We start from the raw sequence: 25,182 nt of genomic DNA on the forward strand, positions 1-25,182 counted from the left end.
TAATTTGTTGAGTGGGGGACCCACAAATTAAAGATCAGATTTGGGAAGGGCATAAGTTAAGAATTTATATGTAAATAATTTGTGGTTCAGTTGGTTAAAAATATTCGTTCATGTGGTTTTGTGTTCAAATTTTTTTTTTTTTTTTTATTTAATTTTTTTTTTATTTTGTAATTTAGTTAAATTTAATATAAATTATCCTATTATTTGTTAAAAAAGAAAGATAAGAATTTATGTAATAAAAAAAAGTTTAAAAAGCCAAGATAAGAATTTATGTAATAACAAGGAGGAGGAAAAAAAAATGAAAACTACAACCCAGAAAAAAAAAAAAAAAAAAAACACAGAAGAAGAAGGAGAAGAAGAAGAAGGAGGAAGAGGAAGAAGAAAACCCATCAACTCAACCCCCCTCCCGGCCCGCCCACGGAAGAAGAAGAAGAAGGAGGCGAAGAGGAAGAAGAGGAGGAGGAGAAAAAAAAAAAAAAAAAAAAAAACCCAAACTGCAACCCAAAAGAAGGAAGAAGGAAGAAGAAGAAGAAAAAAAAAAAATTAAAACACCCCCTCCTGTGGAAGAAGAAGAAGAAGGAGAAAAGAAAAAAAAAAAAAAAAAAAAAACCCCAACCCAACCCAATTCGGTCCCCCCCCCAACCCAATTCGGTCCCCCCCAACCCAATGCACACTCATCTCTCCTCCCCCATCTTCATCTTCTTCCCCTTTTCCCTCTACCTGCAACCTAGAAACAAAATAAATAAATAAATAAAAAAAATAAAATAAAATTTCAAACCCAGTTTCGGCCCAAGAAGAAGAAGAACCCTCTCTGTCTCCTCCCTATCTTCATCTTCGTCCCCTTTTCCCTCTACCTGCAACCCAGAAACAAAAAACAAAAAAAAACAAAAAACAAAAAGAAAAAAAAAAATCATACCCAGTTTCGGCCCAAGAAGAAGAAGAAGAAGAAGAAGAAGGAGAGAGAAGAAGAACGAAAAAAAAAAAAAAAGTGACAAATCCAATTTCGGCCCAGGAGGAGAAGAAGAAGAAGATGAAGAAGAAGGAGAAGGACAGAGAAGAACAAAAAAAATTGAAATTGGTGCGGGTGAAGGAAAGGGGATGCCGCACCCCTAGGAAATTTTTTTTTTTGTTTTTTTATTCTTAATTTTTTAATATTTAATTATTAAAAATATACTTAATTATTTTTTAATCCAGCTAGATTAGTGAGTGGTCCCCGTCTCTTGCCACGTCAGCATTTAACAGAAAAACTAACAGAAAAATTGACGGAGGTATGACATTATCACAAATTCGTAAGATGCGGTATGATATTGTCAATTTTAAAAGATGAGGTATGAAACTGTCGTGATCCCAATAGTTGAGGTAGTTTTTTGTACTTTACCCTTTTTTTTTTTTTTTTTTTTTTTTTTTTTTCCAGTGGGTGTGGTAGATAGTCAGCGATACTATAAATAGCAAAGCTTATGAGCTCCTAAACTCACACCAGCACTTGATACAAAGCAATAACACTTGGCTAGTTCGCTTCAGGTTTGAAATCTTTGAAATATGTCTTCTGTGGAAGTTCCACTATCTCAATCTTCAAACCCAAATGACACTTTTGATGTTCATCAGCCTAAGCCTTCAGCCACTTTTTCTCCTAGCATTTGGGGTGACCATTTTCTGTCCTACGCTTCTTTGGTAAGACTTCTTTCTTACTACAATAAACTATTATATATTTTGAACACTATATTGTTATGAAAATTAAATTTGTAATTTTAAACAAAGAGGAAAAAAAACCAAAGAGTACTTTAATAATTTAAAATGCTACTAATTCGAAATCATTTTATCTAACCTTCCCTTCCTTAACTTGGCAAACATGTTGCGAATCTAACTACCAAAGTTAAATTCACACACTATTTTTTTATTTATGGGAAAAACAAGTTCTTAAAGTCATGAAAACTGCCATGCAATAACTATTTCAGGCTAGGTGCCTCTCTTTTCTCAATGTTTACAATTTAGATGTTGACATCATAAAGGTTATGCGTTTTCTAATGTGTTACAAGACTTATAATCATCTTATATTAATTGTAGTCTATATCTTTTGGTACTTGGAAACCTTCTCATTCAAAAATATATAAAGGTTATGCGTTTTCTGTTTTCTTAAATCAAAATGTGATCCTATGGAGGAAGTGGATGCTGAACTTGAACAACATGTACAAGAACTGAAGGAAGAAGTGAGAAGGATGCTAACGACATCACCTGAAAATATCTCCCAAAAGTTGAACTTGATCGACGACATTCAGCGTTTAGGTGTGTCCTACCATTTTGGAAATGAAATTGAAGAAATTTTACAGAAAATTCACAAGAGCTCTTACGATTTGGATGACCTGTACACAACTGCTCTTCGTTTTCGATTGCTTAGACAACAAGGTTATAACGTTTTATGCGGTAAGTAATCTCGGATGGTGGTTTGGTCATATATATATATATATATATATTTTTTTTTTTTATCTAAATGCTTCTTGAGGTTTTGAATTTTCCATTTTGTTGGTCATGCAGACTTATTCAACAAATTCAAGGACGGTGATGGAAAATTCAAGGAATCACTCGTTGATGATGTTGTAGGACTACTAAGCTTGTATGAAGCCACACACCTTAGGATACATGGAGAGGAGATACTAGATGAGGCACTAACCTTCACCACGACTAATCTCGAGTTGGCGACATTCCGTTTAAGCCCCCCACTTGCAAAAGCAGTAACCCACGCCTTAAATCAGCCGCTTCGAAAGGGTTTACCAAGGGTTGAAGCAAGGTATTACTTGTCAGTCTACCAGGAACTAAGAGAATCACCGAATGAAACTCTCCTAAAGTTCGCCAAGTTGGATTTCAACCGACTGCAACGAGTCCATCAGAAAGAACTAAGCGAAATCACAAGGTAAATTAATTCCTTATTCATCCATATACATCACTTACTAAAGAGTTGAATTCTCCACCTCTAGCTACTAATAAATAATTATTTTTGTAACTCAGGTGGTGGAAGGACTTGGACGTGCCAAACAAGCTACCTTTCGCAAGAGATAGATTGGTTGAGGTCTACTTCTGCTGGAGTATGTCAGTCTACTTTCAGCCTCAGTATTCCTTTGCTAGGAGGACATCATGCAAAGTTACCGCTATAACATCCATTATGGATGACATTTATGATACACATGGAAAATTTGAAGAACTAGAGCTCTTTACTGAAGCTATTGAGAGGTATGAATATATCATTAGTTAAAATTCTCTTATATAAATTATCTTACCTTACACTGATCAAAACAGAAAAACTAAATTACGCACAACTGATTTATATATTACTTGATCAGATGGGATGTCTCGGCTATAGATCAACTACCAGAGTATATGAAACTTTGCTACCGTGCGTTGTTGAATATATACAGTGAAATTCATGAAAAGCTTGCGCACGAGGGGAAATTATATCGCATCGACCATGCAAGAGAAGCGGTAATAATCCTCAATATATATATATATATATATATATATATATATATATATACACGCGCTTAGTTTTGAGTCTAAAGTTGTTACAAGGCCAGAAAAACGTGCTGCAAATACTTCACAATATGTATAGAAACAAATAATTATTTATAATAATCTTTATATATCAATATTAATTAAAAGTAGAAACGATAAGAATTAATATAATCTCTTGATCTGGTATGTGCCAGATGAAGAACCAAGTTAGAGGCTTCTCCGATGAAGCGAAATTGTTCCGCCAGAAGCACATGCCATCATTGGATGAATACATGTATGTATCACTCATGACATGTGGCTACCCGTTGCTAATAACCATATCGTTTGTTGGAATGGAAGAAGCTACAATAGACTCCTTTGATTGGTTGTTAACTTCCCCTCAAGCAGTGAAGGCTGCATCAACAGTTACCAGACTTATGGATGACATAGCGGACCATAAGGTACTTAATCGTATTTGTAAGTAGTATTAATGAGTATTGTAGAATGTAAATAGTCTCACACTGAAAACCAGACAGAATAAAATATAACTCATATTAATTGATTCCACTTCTAATTGCATTGGACGCTTTTATACAAAAGCCTACGCCTGCTAGACTAGCAAGTGGTTAAGTTAGAATAGTATCACTGCTTGACCCATTAGTAGTGGACTGTTGAACCCCTAACTGAAATCTTGACAAGCACGGCTATTATGATTGCATTAATACTTATATTAATGGTCTTCCTTTATCTTAATCCTCATGCCTGACTAGTTTGAGCAAGAGAGAGAACATTTTGCCTCAGCTGTAAACTGTTACATGAGAGAATATGGTGCCACTGAAGAAGAAGCGATAATCGAACTTCAAAGACAAGTGAATAATGCATGGAAGGACATAAACGAAGCGTGCCTCCACCCTACCGCTGTCCCCATGCCCCTGTTAATTCGTATTCTCAATTTTGCTCGGGTCATGGATGTTGTGTACAAGTGCGAAGATGGCTACAATAATGCTGATGGTGGGCTAAAAGATTTTATAGTTTCTACACTAGTGGCACCCGTGGCTTTATAAGCCTAAAATATCCACTTATTGTGATGTTTCTTTTGAAAGTATATCTCCAGCGCCCAAGTTGCCTACAAGTAATAAGGAGCTAGCTACCATCCATTAAGACTGTAAAATTGTAATTTGGGTTGTGTGTTTGTTTTCCATATTATGATCTTATGATTAATAAAAGAACTTCTATGTAGTTCGAATAAATCATATATTATTTCTTCAACTCAAATAGCACACTAGAACATGAATATATAGCTGTTAGAACATGAATGTATAGCTGTTGGTGCCAAAACTTGGACACAGATTCGACATGACATCTTGTATTATAACTGAAAGTGCACTGTTGACTGTTGTACTCAATGGCAAGGAGATCGCATATTCGATATGGCGGTGCAGCAAGACGGGAGTGGAGCTGCAAGCCTTCGTGATGGGAACGATGGTTGGTGCGACATGCGACCGCAAACTTTGGGAGCGATGTGTTGGACTTTTGATCAATTAGCTTTTTTATTTTTTGAGCAGATGATATTATCTGTACTACATTAGCCATTTTGATCAATTAGTGATACATTATTTACTTATTTTGTAGGTAAATTATTTTACACAGATTATTACATACATTAGCTATTTTGATTTGTTATTACATACACAGATTATCACATCATAAAGGTTTATGCGTTTTGTTTTTTCTTAAATGAATGTGATCCTGTGTAGGAAGTGGATGCTGAACTTGAACAACATGTATAAGAACTGAATGAACAAGTGAGAAGGATGCTAACGGCATCGGTTGACAATGTTTCACAAAAGCTATACTTGATTGATGACATTCAGGGCTTAGATGTGTCCTACCAATTTGGAAATGAGATTGAAGAAATTTTACAGAAAATTCACGAGAACTCTTATGATTTGGGTGACCTGTACATCGCTGCACTTCGTTTTCAATTGCTTAGACTAGGGCTGGGCACGGGCCGGGTCGGGCCCAATTTTGAAGGGACCGGACCGGACCTAGGTTCAAAGAGAATGGGGCGGGCCGGGCCGGGGATTACATTTTCTAATATAAGAACCGGACATTACCCGGCCCGATTAAAACGGGCCGGTTCGAGCCGGGTCCACGGGTTCTGTTTTTTTTTTTTTTTTTTTGGTTGTTTGAAAAAAAAAAAAAATTGTACGGATTGCAGATTGCAATCTGCACAAAAACTGCACAGATTGCAAGATTGCAATCTGCACAAAACTGCACAGATTGCAAACTGCCCAAAATTGCACAGATTGCAATCTGCACAAAAACTGCACAGATTGCAATCTGCACAAAACTGCACAGAAAACTGCACAGATTGCAATCTGCACAAAACTGCACAGATTGCAAACTGCCCAAAATTGCACAGATTGCAAAACTGCACATATTGCAATTGCAGAAAGTCACATACTGCATTTATGCAGATTTTGCACAAATTCACCATTATTCACATCCAATCTAAATACAAATTCCAACATCCAAGTTCATAGATTAACAATACATCCAAAATAATAATATTACATCTTCCAACATCTAAAAATCAAATCAACATACAAAATATCCGAAAATCCAAGACATCCAAATTCCAAGAATCAAATAATCCAAAACAACATAAACATGACATCCACAATAAATTTCAAATTAACATCTAAAACCACATCCAAGTTCCAACGCCCAAGTTCCAACAACAATCTTCATTGAATCTGTAAGCAAAAATAGAATATAAACATGACATTTTTAACGTCCAACATCATATTGTCTATCCTCATTCAAATTGAATTATTGAAATTTAAAGTTTATTCATTTGAGTTTAAAATATTACCGCAATTCCTTTTCCTTTATTCGTTCGAGTTGCTTCAATTTCAGGAACACTTGATGAGATGGTTGAACTTGTAGATATAGTATTTGCTCTTTTTCTTTTACATTCTACAACAAAGAACAAACGTTAATTGTAAACCAATTAATATAAAGTTATAAACCAAACTATAAAAAACAAGATAATTACCTTCTTCACACTTTTAATAAAATTCAAGCTCCGCAGGACTTGCTTCATACTCAATGCGGCCAATTGGTTCACTTCTTATCCAATTTTGAAGGCACATCAATGACTCAACTGTTTGAGGAAGGAGACATGATCTACAAGGGTCAATTACTCTCTTTCCTCCACTAAAGGCACTCTCACTGGCAACTGTTGACACTTGAATTGGCAAGACATCTTTCGCTATCAAAGCAAGTGTGGGATATGTGCTCCTCCCTTTCAACTTCCACCATTTCAAAACGTCAAATTGTGAACCATGTGGTACTTTCTCTACAGTGTCAAGGAGATACCTATCCACCTCATGTGCAAGTGCAATATCCTCGGTATCTTCTAGTTCCTTTTCCCAATCATCCATGATTTGACTAAATATCATTGGATTTTCTGTTGGCACACTAGAAGATGATTGTTTTACCCTTGAAGAAGTGTCAAGAACTAAATCTTCTCTACCCTTTTGTTGTGTTTGTGAATCAAAAGCTTGACTAGCATATTCATCACACATTGTCTTCAACAATGTCTTCACTTGATTACTTTTTTGTTCAATCTCTTCTTCAAGAAGTTGTAATTGATTTCTACACAAGTGCATGTAGTGCCTCAGTTTGAACCTTGGGTCTAAGACAAGGGCAATTACAAATATTTGATTAAGGGACTCAATTGAACCAAAATACTTTCGATATTTGGCTCTCATGTTGAATGCCATATCACGTAGCACCACCTCTGCAGGTCTTCCAGTTTGCATATATTCAGGCAAAAAAAGTTTTTCAATTTCGTTTTCCACAGCAATGACATCATGAACAGCTGTATTATATGTGGGATATTTACTTGCACTAACTTTCAAAGTTATAAGATAGAAGACCTTCAAAAATTTCACAAACACTTCGACACTATCCCAATCTTCCTCCTTAGGTGGTCCAACCCTCCCTTTACCCGCCACTTCTTCTCCTTCATCATTAAACACCTTTTCACTGAAATAGGTGGTGTATATATTGGCTTCATCATCTTCGATCATCCTTTCAAATGCTTTTTTAAACTTCAAGCAAGATTCTAGCATCATGTATGTGCTATTCCACCTAGTAGGCACATCCATAACAACTAGACCTCTACTATCCAACTTCTCATTCTCCACACATTTCTTGAAGTAACTTAACCTTCGGGGACTTGATCTCACAAACTGCACGGCATTTCTAAGAGCATTCACACTTGTATCTAATCTTTTCAACCCATGTTTCACTACCAAGTTGATAATATGAGCTAAGTACCTCACATGCATAAACTTGCCATTCATAATCACTTTACTATTAGGCCATTTCTGCATTTTACGAACAACATACTCAATTGCCACCTTATTAGCCGATGCATTGTCAACTGAAATGCACATTATCTTTTCAATCCCCCACTCAACCAAACATTGCTCAATCATCTTCCCTATTTCTTTGCCTTCATGACTTGAAATCAAACAAAAGTTTAGAATCTTTTTGTGCATATTCCAATCATCATCTACAAAATGAGCAGTTAGCACCATGTAGTTCAAATTTTGCACACTTGTCCATGTATCAGTAGTCAAGCTCACTCTATGATTGTGTATCTCTTTTTTGAATTGATCTTTCATGCTATCATACATACTGAATAACTCCCTCACGATAGTTCTCCGAGATGGAACATGCAATCTAGGCTGGACTTTGCACATCATCCGCCTAAACCCTTCACTCTCCACAATACTAAAAGGTACCTCCTCGATCACAATAAACTCAATAATACCTTCCACACTTTCTTCTTGGCTCCACCCTTTAGCAACAAGCATGTTTTTGACATCCCCAGAAGGTCCAGAACTGCCTAGAACCTTTTGCAACTCATTAGTTGGTTTATATGACTTGCAATGTTTATTGATATGTTTAATGTAAGTACTAGTTCCACCCCCACTAGTATCACATGCAAAAAGGGCGTTACAATGGTTACATTTAGCCTTCAATACTTATACCTCCACCTTCTCTTTCTTTCCATCCTTTTCTACTTCTTGTATTTCCGAGATGGTACACTTAGTGGCATGATCCCAAACCCAAGATCTCTCAGAAGAAGATCTCTCTAGTGAAGCTATTATAGTTGGTTGTTTTGTCTTTGGAATAGGTGGTGCTTTTCTTTTTCTGGAGGATGAGGGGTTTGGGGGAAGCATTGTTGGTTTTGACTGTGTGGGTTGTGCTTGTGTTGGTTGTGGAGGATATGGTGATGTAGCCGTAGATGATGCTACATTAGTACTACTAGGGGTACTTTGACTTTGAGATTGAAACATTATGTAAAAATCTGTACAAATTAAATAATGGAACTATATTCATTAATCAAATAAAATAGCATAATCTCCATGTAAGCATAATCTACACATTATACATAAATGCAGAATTGCAGATACATACAACAATTAAATTAATAAAAGAGTCTACCAAATAAGCATTCGAAAATTAAATTGCAGATACAACAATTAAATTAATAAATGTGACATCCCACATCGTCCAGGGGAGTGATCCTTATATGTATATTCCAATCCCTACCTAGCACGAGGCTTTTTGGGAACTCACGAGCAACTTCCCAGTGGGTCACCCATCATGGGATTGCTCTAACCCTCTTCTCGCTTAACTTCAAAGTTCCTACGGAACCCGAAGCCAGTGAGCTCCCAAAAAGCCTCGTGCTAGGTAGGGATTGGAATATACATATAAGGATCACTCCCCTGGGCGATGTGGGGTCCGCTTTGGGCTTACCATTCCCTCACGGTTTTGTTTTTGGGAACTCACGAGCAACTTCCCAGTGGGTCACCCATCATGGGATTGCTCTAGCCCTCTTCTCGCTTAACTTCAAAGTTCCTACGGAACTCGAAGCCAGTGAGCTCCCAAAAGGCCTCGTGCTAGGTAGGGATTGGAATATACATATAAGGATCACTCCCCTGGGCGATGTGGGATGTCGCAATCCACCCCCCTTAGGGGCCCGACGTCCTCGTCGGCACATGCGCGACAAGGGTTAGGCTCTGATACCAAATTGTCACATCCCGACCCTGGGGGAGTGATCCTTATATGTATATTCCAATCCCTACCTAGCACGAGGCCTTTTGGGAGCTCACTGGCTTCGGGTTCCGTAGGAACTTTGAAGTTAAGCGAGAAGAGGGCTAGAGCAATCCCATGATGGGTGACCCACTGGGAAGTTGCTCGTGAGTTCCCAAAAACAAAACCGTGAGGGAATGGTAAGCCCAAAGCGGACAATATCGTGCTACGGTGGTGGAGCGGGCCCGGGAAGTGGTCCCGCCCGGGCCGGGATGTGACAATTGGTATCAGAGCCTAACCCTGGTCGCGAATGTGCCGACGAGGACGTCGGGCCCCTAAGGGGGGTGGATTGTGACATCCCACATCGCCCAGGGGAGTGATCTTTATATGTATATTCCAATCCCTACCTAGCACGAGACCTTTTGGGAGCTCACTGGCTTCGGGTTCCGTAGGAACTTTGAAGTTAAGCGAGAAGAGGGCTAGAGCAATCCCATGATGGGTGACCCACTGGGAAGTTGCTCGTGAGTTCCCAAAAACAAAACCGTGAGGGAATGGTAAGCCCAAAGCGGACAATATCGTGCTACGGTGGTGGAGCGGGTCCGGGAAGTGGTCCCGCCCGGGCCGGGATGTGACAATAAAAGAGTCTGCCAAATAAGCATTCGAAAATTAAATTGCAGATAATACAACAATTAAATTAATAAATGCAGAATTGCAGATGCAACAATTAAATTGCAGATACAGAATTGCAGAATTGCAGAATTGCTCTACAGTACAGTCTACGCTCTCAACAAGAGTCTGTTTCTATAACCATCTCAATTGAGAAAAAAAGTAAAAAAAACCAATACTATTTTCTCGTTATATGAATTGAATCATGAAATAGTAGGACAATTGTGATTAATTAGGGTTTAGAATATCTGCTCCCTCGTCAAAAGCATAGTCAAAGGAGACCTGCCCCTATTGCCGCACAAGCCTACAACCTACAAGTTTATACTGTGAAGTTTTAAGATATGAAAGATTTATACATCTGTCCAACTGTATTACATTAGCATAATACACAAGTTACAGCAGCATTAGTCCTAAACAGTAATTAGAAAATTAGTCAACAATTGGCATTTGAAAGATGAAGCGTCAGGCTTCAGTTTTTCAATTGGTCAAAAGAACCTTGAAAAGAAATTTGAGTTTGAGTTTCTTTTTTGACTACTACTACTACCACGGTACCGCTACCACCACCCTAAAATCTAAGGAATATAATGAAGAAAAGGCCTACAAATTAAAGGCAGGAAGCTTTAAAGCATTTTTAAAGTGTTTAAGTTTGGAAATATCTCAATAATTCATTGTCAACTATTTCATGTTACATTCATGTACCCATAAAAGTTTCTGCCAAATAAGTCTCCAACTTTTTTCGTGAAGGTTCATTATTGGGCGATGTGCTCCTCTATTAGCACTGTAATGCAATTATTAGAAACAGCTATTACCTAGTGGGTTTTGAAATACAGTATAAGAGACGGAAGTGAAAAAAGGATGTGTACTTGGAAGTAAAACAAAATACCCTAATCAGAGGTTGCAAGAATAAATGAACATCAGTAAGAGATGGAAGTTCATGAATTGAATTATCAGTGAGATTTATATAAAGATAAGTTGCTTCCCAGGAATTAGAAATAATCCACATATATGGTGAGAGCAAAGTTGCGCTTTTATGTAACACCAAAATGCACAGAGGGTAGGGAAAAGGGCACCAACCGTAAGGGTAGATTAAGTAAATCAACTTTCATGAAAGATAAACTGATACTCAGCCAAATTTTTCAAAGTGGTGACCATTGGCAAGGTTCTATTGCAACTAGTATGCTACTGAAAACCCATTCAATGAGAAAACCTAGAACAATAGGTACAAAATTGACTTACGGATAAATTTGTTTTTCATGTGAAGAGATAATATACACACAAGTGTGTGGAAGTCACTACTATTGGATTTGATTTTTCTATTATGGTCACACTATATATGGTTCTAAAGTAGACCCAAATGATTAAAGGGTTATTGGTCATAGAAATTGACATGTGAGAGTGAGAGTAAGATGGAGATGATACCTGACAGTCAGATTAGTGTGTATTCCAACAAGAAGAAAATCCCCAAGCTCTCGTGCTTTCCTTAAGATCTATATGAAAAAGATAGCCATGTAACCAAAAGGTAAGTTTTTTTATCCCTTAATAGCTTATCAAATCTACAGAAAAATTTGGAAAACAAAAGAAAAACAGACAAGAAGACCGTAATAGCATGAATATAATCAATCAAAAAGCTTATGCAATCATATCGTAGCAGTCCATATAATCAATCAAAAAGCTTATGCAATCATAGCCCCAAAAACCCTAAATTCCCAAATAAAAAACCCACGTAATTCCTAAATCAATTGAAAAGCTTATGCAAAAATCCTAAATTCCTAAATCAGAAACCCTAATTCATAAATTACCTAGGAATTTGCAGGATGATGGTAGTGTTCTCGACGGCGAGGTTGGTGTGGACCGTGTCGTGGTGGTCGGAACTTGCGATTGGGAGGATTGAAGGAGAGTCAGGACTCAGGAGACGATCCTGCGATGGTGATGGTGGCTACCCGTTTCAGAATTTTAAAAACAGGACCCGCCCCGTACCCGCCCCGAATCGCTTGGACCCGCCCCTAATCGCGGGTCCAGGCCCCGTTTGCCCAGCCCTAGCTTAGACAACAAGGTTATAACGTTACATTGCTGTAAGTTCGGATGGTGGTCATATAGTTTTTTATTTTTTATTTTTACCCAAATGCTTCTTAAGGTTCTGTATTTTCCATTTTGTTGGTCATGCAAATTTATTCAACAATTCAAGGACGGTGATGGAAAATTCAAGGAATCACTCGTTCATGATGTTGTAGGACTATTAAGCTTGTATGAAGCCACGCACCTTAAGGCCTCCTCCAACCCTAGGCTAAATGCCAAATTACTCCATCTATTCCCCCCTAAACACCACCCAACCCAAGCTAAAACATTGGGCTAAAAGTGTCACGCCCTGGACCCGGAGTCTGTGGAAAAATTCAAATCTGAGTCCGAAACGCGAACTAAAAACTAAATAAATAAAATTAAAACTGAAACGGGGTGGAAAATAAAATTCTTCTTATTTAAAATAACTCAATAATTCTTTACAAGGCTAAATAAATAAATACAAATTCTAGCCTCACATCTATTTCGTCTCATCTGGTCTACCATTTTGATAATTTGGTTAGTAAACCTGCATAAAAATTGAGGGTGAGCTTCAACAGCTTAGTAGAGACATAACCTTACCACAGTAAATTGACAATACTAAATTACGTGTTATAATCATGTAATCAAGTACCAAATCATTATCAATAACAATGCATGAGTGCAATGCAATACTCTTCATCTCTACCATAATAAAACATGTGGACCTGCACGTCCCATACTGTGCATTTTACCTTTGCAGTGGTGGTTCAAATGTTCTAATATACAAATTAACCCCCTGTAACTCAATCATCCCAATTTCCCCTTTTGTTAGTCATCTTGCCAAAACCCTTCGTCACCAATCCCAAATTACCCAAAAGAAACTGTGCACTGTGGGCTCGCCTGAGACTTGGTACCTACTAAGAGTTTGGCTCAACTACACAAAAGATCATTTCCAACTACCCTCATTTCCAATTCATTCTCACCACTGAAACTCCAACCACACGACCAATTATGAACGATTCACATATACCACAGTATATTCTCAACCAATAGCATTTCATCAATAATTCCATAACCAATAACAAGTAAACACGCAAGGGCAATATTTATCCAATTAGCAAGCCAGATCACATTAATCAACCAAGAAGATCGATAATAATAATATAATGCTACACGAAATTTAATAAAACCAATCTCCGTAAAGGTTTGCCGTATTTTCCCTACCTGGAGTCTAAAGCAAGCAAACAATGTCCCTTACCAACACCTCGATTAAACACAACCGTCGTGGTAACTGGAGTCCCTGATCCAAGAAATAAACTATATCACTATATAATCCCTATATGTAGCAACCAATATAAACTCCTTTATTTTAGAATTCCGATATGAGGCTTTACATCACCTTATCTCAGTTGGACCCTTAAAAACATTTTTCTTTCTTATTTGGGTCCTCAAAAGTTTCTCAATTGTATACATGCTGCCTTGCTGGAAAAACAGTAAGCATCTGCCTCCAAAACAATTCTAAATCACAGTTTTGTCCCAAGCCTTCGGGTAATAACAAAATTCTATCCTCACACTTAATCCGATCTCATCCCATCTACCCTCTTAGACTGTTTAGTTTGTAAACCTGCATAACAAGAGAGGGGTGAGCTTCAATGGCTCAGTAGGGACATAACCTTATCATAGTAATTGATAATATTAAATTAAGTGTCATGAAATCAAATAGCCAAATATCAAATCATTATGGCTAATAATGCATGAATGCAATGCAACCTCTTCAATTACCCTCGTTAATTTATATAATAAAACATGCGAACCTGCACTGCAGAGGTAAAATGCACAGGACGTGCATGTTCGCATGTTTTATTATATGAATTAACAGGTAGAGATGAAGAGTATTGCATTGCACTCATGCATTGTTATTGATAATGATTTGGTACTTGATTACATGATTATAACACGTAATTTAGTATTGTCAATTTACTATGGTAAGGTTATGTCCCTACTAAGCTGTTGAAGCTCACCCTCAATTTTTATGCAGGTTTACTAACCAAACTGTCAAAAGGGTTGACCAGATGAGATGAAATAGATGTGAGGCTATAATTTGTATTTATTTATTTAGCCTTGTAAAGAATTATTGAGTTAATTTAAATAAGAAGAATTTTATTTTCCACCCCGTTTCAGTTTGAATTTTATTTATTTAGTTTTTAGTTCGCGTTTCGGACTCGGGATAGAATTCTCCACCTACCCCGGGTCCGGGGCATGACAAAAAGCTAAATGCTAAAGTTAGGCCAAATACCCCCCCCTTCCCCAAATGCGTGGACTCGCCTGCATTTGGGCCACTCTCGGCCCGCCCACACGCCGACGCACACCAAGCGCCCTGCATCAATTCAGTTCCCGACAGCGCAGTGGGCCATTGTTAGGGCCCCTGTCGGCCACTTCCCCAAGCCAAACGACTCTTTTCTGCATCGAACGATCACAATTAAGGACCGTTGGTTGATCCAACGATCCAAATTCAAATTTTATTTTTAAAAAATATGTTATTATAAAATACATTTAATCTAACGGCTAAGATCGAATATACTCAAATCTAACGGTAAAAAAAAAAGATCTAACGGTCCAAATTTAAATCCAACGGCTAAAATAATTAAAAAAATTTATTTAACTCAAAATTCACCCAAAAACTCTATAAATACCTATGTATTTTTTCAAACATCCATACAAAACTCAATTTTCTCCTACAATTCTTCCAATTTATCTTTCTACCATTTCTTTCAATTTCCAAATTGTTCAACATGGCAAGAGAGCATATTAGAGGTCGTAATTGGACATGTGAGGAAGATGTTGCTTTATGCTTGGCATGGGTTTCTGTTAGCGAAGATGGTGCAGTTGGCGCAAATCAAAATAAAAAGGTTTTGTGAGATAAAATCATCGCAAAGTTTCAAGAAAACTGCAACGGCAGCGGGCGGGATGGTGGTGGTGTTTATGATCGGTGGAAGACTATCAACAAAGCATGCACTTTATAGAAGGGAAGCTTGGAGAGAGCCGTGGTTAGCATGACTAGTGGAAGGAGCGCCACAGAAATTGTAAGTTTTTTTCTTGATATTTTATTTGTCATGTACATAATATTATTTTGCAACTAATTATTTTTTATGTATTTTTTTGCATAGGGTAATAGAGCCGCGGTTGGCATGGCTAGTTCAAGATGCTTTCAAAAAGCTCTCTACTCATCTGAAACCGCCTCCGAAAATCATGAGTAGGAAATCTCGGACGCTCGATGAAATAATCTTTCATCATTCGATCATGACACTCTTCTTTATCACGTTGCACAAATGAACGCCCCGTGACAGAGCCACGATGGCTAGATTCACTATGGTGCTCATAATGCATAAGCGAGTTTACAAGTTCAGCTTCGGCGTTGATCAATTCTGCATGCTCAATGTCAAGCCTTGCTTGGTATTGTGCCATCTGCATTGCCCTGCTATGCTTTCTTCTATCACCCATTGTTGAGATATTGAGAATTTTTAGGACACAAAAACTCTTTCAAAGTTGAAAGATTGGTTAATATAGAGAATGATTGAAGGTTGAAAGATTGTGTTATCAACTAATATTGGACCTGTGTTTATATAGATGATGATTGATGAAAGTTGAAAGTTTGGTGAAAGTTGAAGACTTGCTTTGTGGAAAATTTCGTGATTTTTCCATATTTATCGGAATTTAAATATTTTTAAATTAAAATGTTCATAAAATTAATTTACGATAGTCTACATATTTATTTATTTTTAATTTAATTTAAGAAAAAAATTAGCCTAAGTTTATTCTTTAATAATCCCAGGCTAAAATTTTGGACCAGAAGGGTTGGAATAGAAAAACTGTTTATGGGCTAAAAGTAAAATTTTCGGGTTAAAAATTTTGACTTTTAAACCAAAAGTTGGAGATGATCTAAGGGTACATGAAGAGGAGATACTAGATGAGGCACTAACCTTCGCCACCACTCATCTTGAATAGGTTACCTACCGTTTAAGCAAAAACAGTAACCCATGCCTTAAATCAGCAGCTCCGAAAGGGTTTACCAAGGGTTGAAGCAAGGTATTACTTGTCTGTCTACCAGGAATTAAGACAACCACCTAATGAAACTCTCCTAACGTTCACCAAGCTGGATTTTAATCGACTGCAACAAGTCCATCAGAATGAACTAAGCAAAATCACGAGGTTAATTAATGACTTATATCATTTATATATACTTAAACTCAAACCAAAAACTATTGTTCATTAACAGTGGAGTGACAAAAATGCCCCTGATTTGCTGCCCAATTCTCTGCCTTCTTCCTTTGTTGCATAGTGAAATTCCTATTTTCCCCTAGCTGTTGCTCTACCCCTCTCTCTGCTCTCTCTACTCCACATCAGCTTTTCTGCTATGCTTCTGCCTTCATTCCTAAAGCCACTCATGTGGCGTACAAAAATGAGCTGAATACAAAAAAGACGACCTTTTCTTTTTTTCAACAAACATCATCATGAGTTGGCATATTTGGAAGTCCCGGTGTGATTTTGTTTTCAACCAAATGCCCATTAACGCAACAAAAGCTCTTATGGCTATCTCTAACTCGATGGAGGTATTCTCGAAGGCTAGGGGGGACCTTGGGGCCATCAGGATTTTTGCTTCGGGTAGGAATGGGCAGGTAACCCATTGGACTCCTGCTATTGCCCCCTTCTATAAAGTCAACGTTGATGCAAGTTGGTCCATGGTGTCCAAAGCTGGGTTTGTCGAGGTAATGGTGCGTGCAGCCACTGGGGATTTCATTGCAGTGGCGAGATATGCCATCGTGGCTCCAAATGTCGCATCGATGGAGGCCTTTGCGTTGCTTCGGGGTTGTGAGGTGAGCTTCTCTTTAGGTCTTACATCTGTTGTCCTCGAGTCTGATTCCCTGGAATCTGTTTCGTGCTTATCGAACTCGTTGGAGGATGGTTGTTGGGAGGCATTTCCGATCTTGGTGAAAGTTAATGAGGTGGGAAAGTCTTTTCAGAATTGTTGCTGGTCTTGGGTTCCAAGATCAGCCAATGTAGTGGTGGATTCTCTTGTGTCGACAAACAATCTGGAGATGTGTGATGTTATTTGGGTCGATAGACCCCCATCTTTGTTGGTGCATATGCTCAACAATGACGACTTACCTTGTCCACATTAATTTTGCTTTGTAGGGTAGGGGTGACGTTTGCATGGTTGCAATGTCTTTCTTAATGTTCCCCTCTTCATTGTTTTTTCTAGTGCTTTGTTAGCCTTTGCTTGCCTTGTAGTAGGCTTTCCTTGTACTTTTGGCATCATTGCTTTGGAATATTATTCTCATTTTACCGAAAAGTAAAAAAAAAAGAATAAAAAAATAAAAAACATCATCATGATGTCCACCAAACTTTTCTGTACTTATTTTAGTGACGAAAATGTCCCTCATTTGCCGCCCAATTATCTGCCTTCTTCCTATGTTGCACAGTGAAATTTATATTTTCCCCCATTGTACGGGTATTGGTCAACGTGGGAAGGAAATTATTTATATACTAAAACCCGGTGGAATCTTTCAAACAAAAAAAAAAACCCGGTGGATAGTGACTGTTCACGAGCAATGTAATGGCTAAGATGCCCCTTGATATCTTCTTGTTGCCCGTTATCTTGCCTGCTTGGAACAGCGATATGACGCTTTTACCGATCTTGGCCACGCGTCGGTCATTGTCCAACCAGTTTACATCTTCTCGACTTTTCCTTCAGTTTCCTTCTCTCTTACAAATTTGTTCTTCTGTCTACACTCAACTCGCTCTCTCTCGCTCTCCATCTTCATAGAAGCCCTGATTCCTCAACGCTTTTTCAGAACGTGCCAAGTTCGGTTTCAACCGTTCTATCCCGATCTCACAATGTTCGGCGCAAAACCTTGAGAATATTGGCCTCTGCTCCGTCTCCGTCCCCAGAGTTGGGATCGGTCTCGAAGAGCTTTCTGCATCCATCCTTCCGAAGGTACGGCCTTCACCAATCCCATGTTTTAGTTTGTTCTTATTCTTTTTTTTAGTTTTGGATTTGTAATTTTTTGTTTCGTACCTGAGAATATGTGATCTCATGTTTTAGTTTTGGTGTTTTTGTGATTTCGGATTCGTAAGTTTTTGTTTGGTGGCTGAGAAAATGTAATTCCTAATGTTTTGATTGAGTCAAATAATAAAAAAATAAAAGACAACAGAGAATTATCGTCGAGAGGAGTGGGTGCAAAAAGGGAAGAAAAAAAGCATGAATCTGGAGGATGTAGCAAATGGGTTTTCTGTTCAAATCCCTCACCCAAATTAAATATATAAATTAATTTCTTAATTTCCTTTTAATGGTTTGTAAATCAAGCCTTTTATTTTGTGCATTTTCAGTGTTATTTTTTCCCGAGTTGGAAAGTAGAAGCTTCAACTTTTAGCTCAGACCTTAAAGCCTCAAAATTTTCACTTTATCAATCCAGTTATTCCGGGCAAGCATAACTGATGGATGTTATTTGCTGGAGCAGGAACATGCCAAATTGTTTTGAGTGCTTGCAAGGTATGTCATTTTCTCAAGCTCAAAGAGAGACAATGCATCATGTTGCTTTGTCCTAATTTATTTATGTTTCTGCAGATGAAGCTAAGTCTGGGTTGGAATGGCTTCATCAATGTGCAGAAAATGAGCTACAAGTTGACCTCAATGATAAGGACATCAAAAGATTTCATTGAGTTTTGCACAAAACTTGCTGGATTGACTAGGTTATGTTCCACTAAAGATATTACACTATTTTTCTGATTGGATAAGTTGATTCGGGTTACAATGATATAGCTTTTTAGTTTATTCATACTAAGAATTAGTTTTGCTAAGTGGGAATGCTGTGATTGAAATTTTATAGAAATGATGAATGGGCCAATCTGAAATACCAAATTTCAACTGATGAACTCACTCTTATATGACTATTACTGCATATGCTCATCTTTTATTTCGTTGAGTTTTATTTTTATTTCATTTTTTTGGGTTTCGCAAAGAACTGAATTTTATCTTATTTATAGCTCTATATGCATGTAGTGTTTTCTTTTTTGGTTTCAAGTATTTCGTTGGTTTTATTTAACAATCTTTTGGAATATAGAGAATCATTGCACCAATGTCTTATTCTTGGATTTCCTGATGATTTGGCATTGAGATGTAAAGCAAAGGTGTCTCATGGGAACCATAGATTGCTCGAAACTATCTCAAAGAAGTGGAGAGATTTGTTACGTAGCTTCAGACTATGCCAACTATGAAGCTCTAGAAAAATGGTGCGGAAATTGGCTGTTTGTCATTGACGAGGTATAATCCAATAGCTAATAAGTATGCTCTTATATTCGACACTTCAAATATGTCTAGAACTGATGTTGTTATTACTACTTTCATTTTTACAGAAGGAAAGGTTTTTCGTTCTTCATTTCTTGCTATATCATCTTGGGTTGTGCAAACTATTCATTATAGGGGATTCCTTCTTATATATAGTTAATTCTTGCTAAGATTTCTGCAAACTATTTTTGTTATGTCCAAGTTGAAATCTTTTTTTTGTGGTTGTAAATAGATTTCACATGTATGTAAATGGCATATATACACATTTTAACTTTCTACATATTTTACATGATTTTAAAACCCACAGCACCGCCCGGGCTCTTTTACTAGTCACTTACTAAACAATTGAATTCTCCACCTCTTGCTACTAAATGAATGATAAATTCACAATTCATGATTCTGTACTTTCAGAAAAAGAAAATGTCCTTGGTGAGACACATGTACCTGAAGAAATAGAGGAACATGAAAGCAAAGAAATCTCCATAAATTATGCTTGTACTAATGAATTGTGGGATCAGAATGAAATAATCATCGATGACATGTTCGCATTCGCAATAGCCATCGAAATCATATTAAGTGATGGATATTGAGCCCGTCTCTGTTGATAAATGCAAACAAAGACAAGATTGGCTTAAGTGGAAAGATGCAATCCAGGAAGAATTAAATTTCTTGGAAAGGCGAAATGTTTTTGGACCAATAGTCCAAACCCTGCTTGGTATAAACCCAGTGGGTTACAAATGGGTATTCATAAGAAAACGAAATGAGAAAAACGAGATTACAAGATATAAAGTACGATTCGTTGCACAAGGCTTTTCGAAAAACCTGGAATTAATTATGAGGAGACATACTCTTTTGTAATGGATGCAATTACGTTCCGTTACTTAATAAGTTTGGTTTTAGAAAAACTTGACATGCGACTTATGGATGCTATCATCGCATATCTATATGGAGAATTAGATACTGACAAATATATGAAAGTCCCAGAAGGACTTAAGTTGCCTGAAACAACTAACAAATCACGAGGTAAGCTTTCAATCAAACTAAGGCGATCATTGTATGGGTTGTAACAATGTGGATGAATGTGGTATAATTGTCTCAATGAGTATTTGATCAAAGAAGGGTATCTCAACAATCATTTGCCCTTATATGTTCATTACGAAATCCAACTCTGGATGGTCGTATATGTCGATGATATGAACCTAGTTGGAACTCTTGAAGAGCTCAATAAAACTGTTGAATATCTGAAAAGCGAATTTGAAATGAAAGACCTTAGAAAAACAAAATATTTTCTCGACCTGCAGATTGAGCATTGTGCTAGTGGAATTTTGGTCCACCAATCAACTTGCATTGAAAAAATCCTGAAGCGATTTGGCATGGACAAGGCTTATTCCCTCAACACGCCAATGGTTCTTAGTTCTCTGGACATTAAGAAAGATCCATTTCGTCTAAATGAAGATGATGAAGTGGTCTTTGGTCCAGAAGTATCATATCCGAGTACAATAGGTGCTTTATTATATTTAGCACAATGTACTAGACTAGATATAGCTTTTTCAATCTACTTGTTAGTAATGTATAGATCTGCTCTAACAATTCGTCATTGGAAGGGAATCAAAGATGTATTGCGATACTTTCGTGGGACAACAGATATGAGTCTCTTCTACTATAAGAAATCCACAAATGATCAGGTGTTTGTTGGATATGCAGATGCTGGTTTTCTCTCTGATCCGCATAAAGCTCATTCACAAATTGGATATGTGTTCAATAATGGAGGTACATCAATCTCATAGCGCTCAACAAAACAAACATTAGTTGCTGCATCTTCAAATCAGTCAGAAATACTTGCTTTACATGAAGCAAGTCGTGAATGTTCTTGGTTAAGATCAATGATCCATCATATCCGGAATTCATGTGGTGTAACTTTGAAGACAGACAATCCAACTGTTATCTATGAAGATAATGCATCCTGTGTTGCCCAGATGAAGGAAGGATTCATCAAGGGCGATAAGACTAAACACATATCTCTAAAGTTTTTCAGTGTACATGAGCTTCAGAAGGCTAAAGTTATTGAAGTCAGATAAATCCGTTCCAATGAAAATCTGGCAAACCTGTTCACCAAATCTCTACCAAAGTGCATGTTTCAGAAGTTAGTGCAAAGTATCGGATTATGTCGACTTACCAATCAGATAAATTTGGAAAATGCAGAATCAGGAGGAGATACATATTAGGGGGAGCATCCATGATACATGTATGTTGTACTCTTTTTCCTTCGATTATGATTTTTTCCACTGGATTTTTTCTATTAAGGTTTTAACGAGGCAACATAAGCATATTTAACATTATATCAACAATCCAGGTAAAGTTGTACTCTTTTTCCTTCGCTATGATTGTTTCCCATTAGGGTTTTCAGAGTAAGGTTTTAACGAGGCAACTGATGTTGATATGTGGGCATCCAAGGGGGAGTTGAAAATATCGATGGATTAATGAATGCCCACATAGTAATGTATACTTGGGAAATGAATGAGAATTTTATTTTCAAAAAATGTGTGCTGTAAATTTCAATATGTAATTAATATGTTTGTTTAGAGTTGCTCTATAAATAGAGTGCTCAATGTGCTATCAAAACATACTAAGAGGAAGAAAAGATCAATAACATCAGTATATATCCCTCTCTCTTTTATTTGTCATCCTCTTGTGTTATAGTTACAGTATGATATTTTGCATCTGTTTTGCTCCTGTCACTAGTAAAGATTATCTCTCTAACTTTTATCTATTTATAACATCTTTATCAATATTAATTAACAGTAGAAATGATTAAGAACTATTATAATCTCATGATCTGGTATGTCTCAGATGAAAAAAGTAGTTAGAGGCTACTTCGATGAAGCCAAATTGTTTCGCCAGAAGCACATGCCATCACTGGATGAATACATGTCTGTATCACTCGTGACCTGTGGCTACCTGTTGCTAATAACCACATCCTTTGTTGGAATGGAAGAAGCTACAATAGACTTCTTTGATTGGTTATTAACTTCCCCTTCAGCAGTGAAGGCTGCGTCAACAATTGTCAGACTCATGGATGACATAGTGGACCACAAGGTACTTAATTGTATATGTAAATAGTATTAGTGAGTATTGTTGAATGTAAAAGTCTCATTGAAAACCTGACACAATAAAATATAACTTATATTATGCGGTCTACTTCTAATTACAGAGAATATTTTTGTGATAAAATTTTACATCTAATGAGAGTGGTTAAATTAGAATAGTATTAGTCCTTACCCAATAGTAGTGGATTGGCTTCCCCCCTCCCAAAGCCCAAACTCAAATCTTGACAAGCACGAGTATTATGATTGCACTGATACTTGTACTAATAGTCCTTTTTTTTTATTTTATAAAATCCTGATGCCTGATTAGTTTGAGCAAGAGCGAGAACATTTTATCTCAGCTGTGAACTGTTACATGAAGAAATATGGGGCCATAGAAGAAGAAGCGATAATCAAACTTCAAAGACAAGTGGATAATGCATGGAAGGACATAAACGAAGCGTGCCTCCACCCTACCGTTGTCCCCATGCCCTTGCTAATCCGCATTCTCAATTTAACTAGGGTCATTGATGTTGTGTACAAGTGTGAAGATGGCTACGCCAATAACCCAGAGGTGTGCTAAAAGATTTTATAGTTTCTACTCTAGTGGAACCTGTGGCTTTATAAGACTAAATATCGACTTACTATCATGGGCAAATCCATATAGGGATCTGGAAGGTCCTAGGATCTTCCGAAAGTCCAAAGAAACACTTGCGATTGACATTCAAGACCCTCCAACAATTTGGGCAGGTGCAGTGGAGAGGCTTGTTGCCTCCGTGGATGTGCATGCAACAATGCTTATAACGAAGAAGAGGTTTCTAATTTTTTTTTTTTTTAAAAGACCTAGCCGAAATGACAATGTTTTTTAGCCAGGTAATTATAAAAGATTTAAAAACTAAAATATCTTTGTTTTTTATACAGAGCCAGAGAACCTCGGTCCTTTCCAGTATCCCCAAATTATATTTAAGAACTCCCAATCCCAAATTGTCACAACCTCCTAACTTTAAACTCATGTTACCCCATCCCCCAACACCATTTGCCGTTCCACCACCTCTAGCTGCCTAATTTTATTTCTTCCAAATTTATTTAAGTTTTTTAATCCTAAACTCGAGTCTCAACTCCCAATTGTAATATATATGTTACATTAACAAATTTCATCTTTGTAGAGTCATTAATTGATGCGTTACGTTTAGGGATGGGCAACAGTTATGGCAGGCGGGTAACCGCGGTTATTTACCCATAACCGTTTACCCGTTGGGTAATTGCCTGAAGGGTTATACCCATATCCATAATCGTTTATAAACGGTTAACCATATTTATAACCGCGTAACCGTTTAATACGCGTTTATCCATTTACCCTTTTTAACCTATTTATCTTTTTTATTTTATTTTATTTTATTTTATTTTTACCATTACCCCTTTTTCATCCCGTCATGTTTTTTAACAACTTGAAAATTAAAAAAAAAATTTGTCATACTTTTTTTTGACAATTAAACACCGTTATAGGTGCATTCATCATCATACATTTCCATATTTTAATTTTTTTAAGTCCTTATACCATTCCAATAATTGAAATAATAGTTTACGGATGATATTTTTAATTGTTACCAATGAAGGTAGTATAATATTTTCTAAGTATTATTGGGTTACGAAAATTGTTTCGAAGACATTTCAATCAATTTCACGGTTACCCACAAGGAATTTAAATTAATTTGACGAATTCCTTGCGGATGAGAATCATCATTCCTGCAGCAGTATTATTGAGAGACGGACGGATGAATTCCTTTCTAATTTATTGGATGCTAAGTATTATTGGACTGAGAACATGGTTTGTGTTAATTTTACATATATAAAATAATTAGGTAAATGGTTAATACCCATAACCACCCATTTAAATTTCACGGGTAAACGGTTATACCCATAACCGTTTATTTATCTAAACGGTTACTCATAACTGTAATTGTGAAGTTTAAATGGGCAGGTAATTGCGGGTATTTTGCCCATCCCTAGTTATGTTGCTAAGGAGAATTCGTTGGTTTTATTACTTTTGAGATTAATATTGATTATTTTTTTAAAAAAAGGTTGGACAATTAGTGGTAAGCCATGGTTATCCATCATTTCTAGGGGCTTGGAAGACTCACAGAGGCATTTCAGCTTTCTCCTGCCCATAGTCAAGCAGACTCACCAGCTTGGAGCCTCAAATCTGGGACCCCCCCTGTTTTTTGTATTTTGAGAGCCGAAATTCGCGCCCTTACCACTGGGTCACTTGATGTGATTGATTAATTTTGATTATTCAATGAACCAAATTCAATAAAAAAATATATGGAATCAAACTAGTTTAATATATATATATATATATATATATATATATTTTTTTTTTTTTTTGAACTTTTATCTTGGGACCTCCCAATCTTGAAATCCTGGATCCACCACTGTTACTGTGATGTTTCT

At 37.0% G+C, this 25,182-nt stretch overlaps 1 protein-coding gene and 2 long non-coding RNA genes across 4 annotated transcripts; 2 read left to right on the forward strand and 1 right to left on the reverse strand.

Annotated features, from left to right (window-relative positions):
• The first annotated feature begins 1,539 nt into the window (after window positions 1–1,539).
• Window positions 1,540–4,659, forward strand: LOC137744079 ((-)-germacrene D synthase-like). Its single transcript, XM_068483941.1, has 7 exons — window positions 1,540–1,671; window positions 2,160–2,421; window positions 2,533–2,908; window positions 3,004–3,225; window positions 3,336–3,474; window positions 3,699–3,944; window positions 4,254–4,659. The coding sequence occupies exons 1-7, from the start codon at window positions 1,540–1,542 to the stop codon at window positions 4,545–4,547; spliced, it is 1,671 nt and encodes a 556-aa protein (XP_068340042.1). The 3' UTR covers window positions 4,548–4,659.
• A 1,339-nt stretch (window positions 4,660–5,998) lies between these two features.
• On the reverse strand, window positions 5,999–11,755 carry LOC137745693 (uncharacterized). Its single transcript, XR_011069715.1, has 2 exons — window positions 11,686–11,755; window positions 5,999–6,242 (listed from the first exon to the last, which is right to left on the reverse strand). It is a non-coding gene; the product is annotated as an uncharacterized lncRNA (long non-coding RNA).
• Window positions 11,756–17,992: 6,237 nt separating this feature from the next.
• Window positions 17,993–19,814, forward strand: LOC137745692 (uncharacterized). Of its 2 annotated transcripts, XR_011069714.1 has the most exons (4): window positions 17,993–18,298; window positions 18,691–18,853; window positions 18,929–19,624; window positions 19,717–19,814. It is a non-coding gene; the product is annotated as an uncharacterized lncRNA (long non-coding RNA). The 2 variants fall into 2 exon arrangements; XR_011069713.1 differs by having other exon boundaries at window positions 18,929–19,814.
• The last annotated feature ends 5,368 nt before the right edge of the window (window positions 19,815–25,182 follow it).

The sequence above is a fragment of the Pyrus communis genome, chromosome 9 (assembly GCF_963583255.1).
Source record: "Pyrus communis chromosome 9, drPyrComm1.1, whole genome shotgun sequence".
Taxonomy (NCBI): Eukaryota; Viridiplantae; Streptophyta; class Magnoliopsida; order Rosales; family Rosaceae; genus Pyrus; species Pyrus communis.

Excerpts from the sequence above, each read along its gene's own strand:
- LOC137744079 (XM_068483941.1), top strand. The coding sequence starts at position 1,540 with ATGTCTTCTGTGGAAGTTCCACTATCTCAATCTTCAAACCCAAATGAC. Across the intron at positions 1,672-2,159 it reads TTCTGTCCTACGCTTCTTTG|GAAGTGGATGCTGAACTTGA; the intron begins GTAAGACTTCTT and ends GATCCTATGGAG. Across the intron at positions 3,226-3,335 it reads TTTACTGAAGCTATTGAGAG|ATGGGATGTCTCGGCTATAG; the intron begins GTATGAATATAT and ends TTACTTGATCAG.